General features: G+C 41.4%; 1 protein-coding gene across 1 annotated transcript; it reads right to left on the reverse strand.

Annotated features, from left to right (window-relative positions):
- Window positions 1-1,154: 1,154 nt before the first annotated feature.
- On the reverse strand, window positions 1,155-3,942 carry LOC139818030 (uncharacterized). Its single transcript, XM_071786426.1, has 3 exons — window positions 3,157-3,942; window positions 1,867-2,118; window positions 1,155-1,649 (listed from the first exon to the last, which is right to left on the reverse strand). Exons 1-3 carry the CDS (start codon window positions 3,520-3,522, stop codon window positions 1,221-1,223), a joined length of 1,047 nt encoding a protein of 348 aa, XP_071642527.1. The 5' UTR covers window positions 3,523-3,942; the 3' UTR covers window positions 1,155-1,220.
- Window positions 3,943-9,519: the final 5,577 nt, after the last annotated feature.

Raw genomic sequence — 9,519 nt, forward strand, 5'->3', positions numbered from 1 at the left:
GCCAGTATCAGAAGCCACACGCGTGTTACACGAGAAGATATATATAGAATTGCGTTTGATGTCCGTTGGATAACACAACTATAGGTAATTGTAAGAAGACAGCGCGCGAAATTGTATTGGAAAGCGATACAAATTGCAGATTGATATATCGAGCTATGTAATTAGATTGATCTCGTCTTTCTTCTCGAACCAAAAATTTGTTCAGCGATTATCAACTTCTCCAATTGTTCCTTGAAATATAACACAGCTGAAAATTGATTATACGCAACGTCAGAAAGATAACAAGTGCGCAAACAAATATTTATCATTAAAGACAGAATAAAGGATATACCTACTTGCATTCTCGGGGAACGGGGCGGATGTGACGAAAGAATAAAATGCGTGCCATATTTTTACGACTCTTCGTAATGTGCGAGGCATATGGCACTGTGGCGGCTGTCGCTCCTTTACAGCACTTGCTTCTACTTCTACCCTTCGACGTTTTCGGTATTCAGGCCACGCGCGCCAAAATCACCAGGTGATAAAAACTCGAATGAGAGACGAGTGCAACGACGCTCGAGACGTTGCGATACTTACAAATCTTTTCTGTTGTTGTAAAGAAAAGAGAAAAACACAAAAGGTTTGCATTTAAAGAGAAAAAGGGTAAGAAAGAATTTTTGCGTGTTATTTTATCAACAAACAAAAATCTATAACAAAAAATAAATACGAATTACTGTAAGAGTACTAAAAAGCTCAGACGATTTAACTGAATAGATAAGAGACTCAGAGCCGCAACAAAGTGTTCGTGTGTCGAAGTGTTATATTAAAAAATTATATTGCAAACGTCTCAAGTTTGTTATCAGACTTTTTATCTTCAGTGTAACATAAAAGATTTAGGCAATATAAGCAAAGTTCGCACTGAGAAATCATCGCAAGATCGTAAAACATAACAAGCGCATAGCGTGTTTTTTCAGCGTAAAAAAATCGAAAAGTACAAAGTAAAAAATGTAAGAAAAATACTTAGAAAATTCATTATGATAAACGTGATACGTCACGTTATATGGGACTGTTATTAGTAATGTTATTAAAACTAGTTATTAAACTAATTATTAGTAAAACTAGCAAGACAAATTTAATTTTACAAATTACAGTAAAACATTCATTACATCAAGGAAGGAAATATTTTTGCAAACACAAACAGTTAAATCTAATTAAAAAGAAACTTTATTCCGTATTACATTTCAACAACTTTCTTTATTTGTATCGATAAGTTCTTCTTTCGCGACAACACGCGGGTGACTTTTCCCCGATACCGCCCCGTCGGTACGGTTTTTCATTAAGAAATAACACGAGTCAGCAATATTTCCGAAGTACGGTACAATAATTCGCTTGCTCATGCACTGTTTATACCACTCATATTCCTCCTTCATCGAGCTTCTTTGTCGAAGTAACTCCGCAAGACGGCTCGACTGCCGAGGAGCTTTCGTGCTCACTTTAATGAGCTTACCACGAAGGCTTCTGACGTACGTCTCGACGTCGATGCTTCCCTTAACGCCTACAGCGAGTTCTCGTAGGCCGTCCTCCGAACTCCTGTAATCATTTTCAACTTCGCAGGGTCGACTGCTCCCAGTCGCGTAAAATAGCCGACATTTGTCACTATCATGTAACACCTGGGTGGAAGGAAAAGTCCAGGGGAGAAATGTAATCGGAGGAAACGAGTAATCTTGCGTAATATCCTCATCGGACAAAGATCAATTGTCGGAGAGTTGCGAAAGAAGTAGAATTTGTTTAAACTCTAAACTTTTTTTTTATATTTATTATAACATAAACATACGTGAGAGAGCACACAGCTTTAACGAACTCGCGTTATTAAATTTCTTTACTTACGGACATCCAATAGCGTCCCATAGCTCTCTGCATATCGATCAGGACGCTTCTGTCTGCTCCTTTAATGCCGAAGAAAACGCGCACTCGCAATAACTTGGGCAGCGACTGCTCATTTCGCTTTGCTAAAACTTCGTTCCGAGTTCTTTCAGAAACTACTTTTTTGCCAAAGGGGAACAGCCAGTTGTACGGAAACGAATAAGTGCTTCGCGGTAATTCAATTCTATCGTAATCCGTCCGTTTGTCAGACGTAGCCTGCGCACGGTTTTGTTGTTAAGATATTTACCAGCTCTTATTATCTCGAAGTCGATTTTAATATTATTGAAGTCACTTTTACGACTTATCACGAAAAAATCAGGAATATTCTAATAAACGTTAATATTATATATATGTGTATAATGTAATTGTTCTTATATTACTATTTTTTTATATATAAAATTGCATCGAATAGTTGCAAGAAATCCAACTGATGCAATAATAATTTATTAATAATTATGAAAGAATACGTAATGTTAGCATTATCTAACCCGGTATTGACAGAATATTTCCTTTGATCCCAATTCCGGTTTCACAGGCACAAATGTAATCAAGCGATGAAGTTCCGGTCGACGTGAAATTGGATATTGGATCATACTCATCTCGTCGCCAAAGACGGCCGCCGCCACCTCTTGCTCGCGTCTAACCGATCGATGAAGGTACTCACAAGCTGTCAGATCGCGATTCATCGCGAAAATTCTGTATTGACTTCTTGCAGGAAACTTGAGCGTTTCGCAATATCGTTCGTGTTTGCAATGGATCCTTGCCCCTGAGCTGGCGTCTTCTTCATCGTTGCTTCTTCTTTCTTCGCCGCGATCGAGAATGTCGTCGTTGCACTCGCGTCCCCTTCGCACATATCGGCGATCGTCGCCTCGATAATAACGCGTGGTACCGTCACTTTTAACCTCAAGCACATTCCCAAGAATATCGTCAGTCGTGAGGATCGTTCGTAAACCGACTTCGGAGGATTCCCGAAACTTATAAGTCGACGTCGTGCTTCCGCCGCAAGTAGCGCATGTCTTCCAAAATATCACGTCGTCGTCGGAAATCTAACGACGTCGTGAGATTTTTTTAAACAAAGGTGATTATTAATGTTGAAACACTTGTAAGGAGAATATAGCGAGAGAACTGCAAGTTTGTAACGTACAAGTTTACATCTGACGACAGTAGCATATACAAAGACTTCAGTGTTGCGTATCGATATACTACGTTTACGTTACGTCAAGTACGCGTACCGGTACGCGCGACTTTGATTACCTTCAGATTAACTTCGTCCCCTATTGAAACTTCGTAATGACCTCTTCTCGATATGCTGACGCGGAAATTGCCGGGCATCGATAAAGTACAGCTAACTGCTGACTGATCGTAGGACACAGTAGCGTGGTCTTTGTGCTCCGTGCGGAAAGTCAACAAGATCGAGACAAAACCGTCCGCGATCGATAGTCCCCTCGGTATCTCTCGGCGTCCGACGACGTACGGCGCGGAATCTACGCGCGAGAACTCACTGTCGGAGGATATTGCGGAGGTAGCTCGATCACCATACTCTTTCGTTTCCGTGACTCCAAAATATCGCCGCAATTCGTTTTCCGTCCATTCGCAAATTACCGGTTGTTCCTCTATCATATAACCGGTAATGATGCGCGTGCTATCTGAAGGGGAAATATCGACGGCAAAAACGGAGTTTGACGGTAAAGCATACCAAATATATTTCTTAGCACGTTAAACGTATAGTATACCGGGAAAGGTAACGACCAATTCTCCATTTGAACGAAGTAACGTATCAGTACCATCGGCACGACGTGTGAATACCTCGTTGACCTCGTAATCCGACGTTGTCCTAACGAGCAATCGATCGTGTTCACTTACGACCAGATCGTTCAGCACCTCGTAGCATCGACCGTCGTAATTCACCACCGAGTATCGTAACACTTCACCCGCGGCGAACGCTCCTGTTATCAATGAATCGTGCTCGTTGCTCGTCTAAGACAAAAGCGTTTAGAAATGACATACACTATTGTTTCTCGCAGCAAGCTTCATATAATTCCATCTCGATTTATATAGCAAATTTTTCAAAAGTTTCTGGCTTAAGGCCATATAAAAGAAGAGATAGAAAAAGGTAATAAAATATTTTTATGTTTCAATTATAATCTGTTTTTATCTCAATACATTCTTTACAACGATTATATACGAATTAATTTTTCTCTAAAAGAATATTTTAAATTTTTGTTTTTAAAATACAGTTTAACACTGCAGAAATTAATTTTTTATTACCCACTTTAATCACTTGAATGATTTGATAATTAAATTTTGAAGAAAGATTTTATCGTACAACTGCACTGTCTTTCTCCAAATTTACACCGTTTTATTATCACCCACTTTATTTAATCCCTAGTGATTAAACTAGCGATAAAAAAAACCAGTGTTTTGGAGAAAGACAATGCAGCTGTACGATAAAATTAAATCTTTCTTCAAAATTCAATTATCAATTAGTCATTCAAGTTGTTTTCGTGTCCCAATTGAAACAAGACTTAACAGTCACGAGTTCCCTCGCTAGCGGTACACGCTGTTTCGACGGTTGTACGTCGACGATCGATCCGTTGGAACGCGTCTCCGTGGAATCTATGATTTTACCGCTACGCTCGGCTACGACCGATTGCCTCGAGTTGCCCTTTTCGATCCTAAATTCTGCAGAAGAATCCTCAATTTTACTGAAAAATTCTGGTTCACTCCGCAGTTGACCCGCGTTCACCGTTATATACTTTTTGGGGCCGTCTCGCGGATGGATTCATCGTGCGATTGCGGCTTGTCGAAGTTCATGCACGTCACGATGACGCCATTGGGGCGGAAGATGACGACGGTATTGTCGTCCAGATACTTTAGGACGGTTCCGTTTCTGAGAAAGTTCCGGCAAATTTCACGGGCTGCACCTGCGCGCCCGGGACGTTTCGAAACGTATGATTGCCGAATGCAAAATGGATTTTTGGCGCCGTCCCCGATGGTTGATTCTATCAATAATCCCGAAGGCCGTGAAGCACGAAAGTCGAAAGTCAAATTTTGCCAATGGGAATCGGATGAGTTTTCAACTGCGGAACACGGAGGAGAAAAGAAATCACTCAGCTAATAAAGACATCTCTTTTCTACTGTCTGCTCTCGCACGAGAGAATCGTTATTTATTTTCCGACTATACCATTATTTGATAAACGTTTAATGATTCCTAGAGTCAAGTAATTAATTACCTAGCTTCCTCCTATTTCGGTGGAAACCTAATACAATTCCCCTTTTCGTAGTTAAGTGAAACGTGTCTGCCGACTGACGGCGACTAACTCCGTCAGACAATCGTAAAGTGCAGTGTGGCAGGGTAACAGCGATGCGTAAATCGCGGTTCCCGTGAAGCCAGTCTTCGAGCTCGACCCGCACCGATGTATCGTCGTCCAAAAGAAACTTTTTGCTATGATGAATCACTTGAACACGAAGACCTCCGAGATCGTATCCGACGAAGTCGTACGGCCCGTTCGTCTCGACACATTGGGACGATAGAATTTTTTTCACCGGTAAGAAGGACGTATCGACATCATCTATCTTTGTGTCCGATTTTTTCTCCGTCATTGACGTTTTTCCACTCATAACTCTTCCATCCGCCCGTTTACTTCCGTTGTTCGCCATCGGCGCCTCGTTTCGTTTCTGTCTTGTCATTTTCTTTCCCTCGACGTTCCTCACCGTCGTCGTCGCCTCCTCGAATTCCTTCGTTTCAAAAATTTTCTTTCGCCCGTCGCGACTCGGGGTTTTCTTCAGATGACGCGCTTTCAGAGAATCCGGAAGCATGAAGCACTCGTCATCGAATGTGATCGCGTCGCCTTCCACCTCGGTGGATTTCTTCATAAATCTTCCTGTCAGGTCCATCCTACGCGATTGGCGCGTCTCCTGCTCTCGTTTCATCCAACTCTCTTCCTCCTCCTTCGCGATATATTTGCAGAATTCATGGAGCCCGACGGGCGTGCGTATACTTGATAAGCACCTCTCCTCGGACGCGCTAGCCACCGCGTTGTTGTCGCTGAAGTAAAGCAGCATCGAATCCGTCGGCTCAAAGTATCTAGCTGCGAAGCGATCGAAACTTTGGAAACATTCGTGGGCGACCTGAGGAAAAACTCGGCTCGAGAGTAACTCGACGTCTTCGTATTCTTCGAGACTCGGTCTTTCGTAACTTCTCTTCTCGAAGACATTCTTGCGCAGATATCCCGGAAGCAATGTCTCTCTAGCGTCTGTTAACGCGAACAAAAGCGGGCATTCGGCGAATGCGACTACCGACTTACAATAATCAATCTCGGTGTCGCTCTTAGAACGACGCGGACTGGATATAGCGATCGGAAGCGACGTAAAATTTGGCACGCTACGTGCTCTTTTTATCCTCGATCGTTCGTGTTTTAATTCTGACAATTCATCCCTCGGCGGTTGCACCGAGAGTCGTGCTTTTGCCACGCGACTGCCTTCGGAAAAGATCATTTGATCGAACATCAAGAGGTGCAAGTAATGTATAACTTCCTCGCGACTAACCGCTTGCCCTTGATTAAACGCGCGCGCGATATTGTCAATATGGCGGAAACACATGTCGGATCTCGATCTCGTCGGCGCTTCGTGATTCCGCCAAACGCTAATTATTCTCGGATCCCGCAAAACTCGCAGAACTGCGTCGTCCAGATGAGTAGGTCTACCATTGAGGAAATGACGGACAATCATGCTCAAAGTGTCTCCATACGGTATAACTTCCAGATCGGAAGGCTGCGACGACTCTCTCTGACTGGGGTCGTCAACATATTCATCGGTAAGCTCGTGCTCAAGATCGAGTAGTTTCAGCTTATCCTGCGTATTGAATACGGGGCTTCGCTCAGCTGTCGTTGATGTATTCTCGTGCCTCGTATCGGCATCGTTAAATCCTGTATCGTGATTGACATGGGAACGTTTATCGGACGATGTCGCAAGATTGTGTTCGACCTGCAGAAGTATCGCGCTCAATATCAATGGAACATTGATGTATTCGTTAGGTATGCCATTTAGTGTATCCTCGTAAATCTTACTATCTATTGTCTCGTCTGTTTTATCAATTCCTTCCTCCAGTTTCATACTTTTAAGGTACTTTGCATGCTGTCGGCAAAGATCGTTCAAATGATACAAAGTGAGAAGTACTTTATCGTACATGTCTCGCTTCAGAGACTCTTTCTCGGTAGTGTTGATCATTTCTGGAAAGACTGATGGACGAACAGTGAGGATAGTTATATTGGAATACGTCGGATAAACCGATAAATTAGCAAATCGTTCGTGCGTAACCCTCCAAAATTCGAGCAGCTCGGTTTTATCGATACGAAAATCTTCAAAGGAATACGTTTTATCTCGGGTCGTTGTATCCTTTTCCTCTGTTTCGCGATACGCAACGAACTGTTCGCCAGAATGCTTAATCTCTAATATACAGGTCAAAGGAACTCCGACGCTTAACAATTCTGGCGGTAAATCGGGATTGCGAAACCCGCTAAGTACAATGCAGAGTTTCGTTCCGTCAAAAGGTACGTTATCCACATGTAAACATGTATTCACTTTGCCATTGAGCATGTATTCGGTCTCGTTGCTGTAGGCTCTTCGAAGCTCGGTAGTGCTTCGCGATGAAGAAGCTGAATAATGAAATTATTACCGTTATGCAAGCTGTGCCGAAGAGAGAACGCGCGAACGGAAAGAAATAAGTCAATACATTTCGCTAATTGTGACTTATCAAACAGAAAAATCAATGAGACGTATTTACTACCACATACAACAGAGCTACATCATGTTAAGAATTTGTCTTTAAGTTCTTGAAATAAAAAAAAACGACTGGCATATATCATTTACTTGAGCTGTCAGTATTCTGAATTGTCCGACATTCTTCGTCGATTTTGCGGTCTAGATCCGCCTGTACTTTAAGTCTCCCAACGTGCTCGATTTTGGCGCGATAGATCAGATACTTTATGAGCCGTGCAATCAGCCAGGTAGAGAGATGGCCATTGTTTTCGCGTAAGACCATATTCGCGTAATGACAGATACTCTCGACAGCAGGACATTTCTCTGGATCCTGTTTCGACAGCGCTCTCACCGTGTCTATCGTTTTTTGATAGCTAAGGGAATAAATACACGCCTGTTCGTCTTCTTCAACGACTTCGTTGAAGAGAAAAATGTAGCGGCCGTGCTCGACAATTGTCTCCACCATCATCGTCACTATACACCACCAGTGATCGTCATTAATCGATATGGAATCTAACGCGCTCTGCCAATCATCTTTGTCATGTATTTTCTGGTTTTTATTAGTAATGGTAGATTTTCTAGATTTGTTTTTCATGGAGGTTATTTTATAATGTCTGAAAGCACCTAGGTATAATAATCACACGTGAACATATCAATAAATCATTGGATAAACTGTCTAATTTTTATCGAAGCACGTGTCCATAGACGTATATACGTGTCGCATAAAAAATAAATTGTGTGAAAATTATTTATTTTAATATTATTACACATATTCAGTGTAAATAATTTTAATATCATTGCACTGAATATCTGTAAAAGAATATAAAAATTACATAGGTATTACTTAAACCAATTAATTCGAAAATATATAGTTGTGGAATTTATTTGGAAACAGAATTTATGCAAATATAAAACTGTGTATGCGAGAATCATCGGTTCATGTCCGACTAAATGTTGCAGAGAGAGTGATCGGTTCTTTTTTTCTGCTAAGGGATAAAAGTAAATCGAGCATTTCGACCGGGGACACTGGTAATGGAAAACGTATTACCGGAGTCGTAAGTTTCGTCAGTAGGGACACAGGCACCGACATTATAACACGGATGTGCAGGCTGTACTTAACGACGAAACTCTGTGGAAACTGTAATTTTCGTGCGAGGGGACGAAAAAGTAGTCGATGCTGTGCACGGTACGGCCGTGGCGTGGAACGCGTGTAAAATACGAGCGTGGTAAAAAAAAATTAAACAAATGGGATGCCTAAACGTGCAAAGTTACGCGTGAAACTGTTCTCGCGATGTATACCTCGGGTTTTCGCGAGACAAATGTGGCGCAACGATATGTTCGTCAAAATCATTGGATGTTAGGGTATCGATAAATGCAAATATGCAAATGTATCGCACGCTATAAATTTTTCGTGTTACAAAAATTGATGCTAGAAAAGATACTTTACGTAAATATTTGTTACTGCGTAATAAAGTGTTTGCAGTGTAATAAAATACTTAATTATTTGTGTATATTTTAATTAAATTGATGTTCTGCTATAATTCCAATTCTCCGGTGGAAGCACCGCACCTATTAAATTTATTTGAAAACGCTCGATAATTTAATTAAAACGTATACAGCAACACACATATGGATGCGCTATCATTGAAATTTTATTGCAAAATAGAAGCGTGCGCAAGATTCTATTATTTTAATCGTGGAAAACTAGGTGAATATTATGGAAAGAGATAACTTAAAGATATACCATAAATGTGTTCATAATGGAGGTCTCAATATCCGAAGGTCGAAAAATCTACCAGCGTGAATAACGATGAGATTAATCCTTCTCCCGTTTCCTTAAACTTCCTTCTCCTCTAC

This window comes from Temnothorax longispinosus, chromosome 8 (genome assembly GCF_030848805.1).
Source record: "Temnothorax longispinosus isolate EJ_2023e chromosome 8, Tlon_JGU_v1, whole genome shotgun sequence".
In the NCBI taxonomy this organism is placed as follows: domain Eukaryota; kingdom Metazoa; phylum Arthropoda; class Insecta; order Hymenoptera; family Formicidae; genus Temnothorax; species Temnothorax longispinosus.

What these genes read in the sequence shown, in the direction of transcription:
- LOC139818030 (XM_071786426.1), bottom strand. Translation starts at nt 3,522, where the DNA reads ATGATAGAGGAACAACCGGTAATTTGCGAATGGACGGAAAACGAATTG. An exon ending in GGGACGAAGTTAATCTGAAG is followed by an intron (nt 2,119 to 3,156) that starts GTAATCAAAGTC and finishes AACCGTGCGCAG; the next exon opens with GCTACGTCTGACAAACGGAC. An exon ending in TGGGACGCTATTGGATGTCC is followed by an intron (nt 1,650 to 1,866) that starts GTAAGTAAAGAA and finishes CCTTCCACCCAG; the next exon opens with GTGTTACATGATAGTGACAA.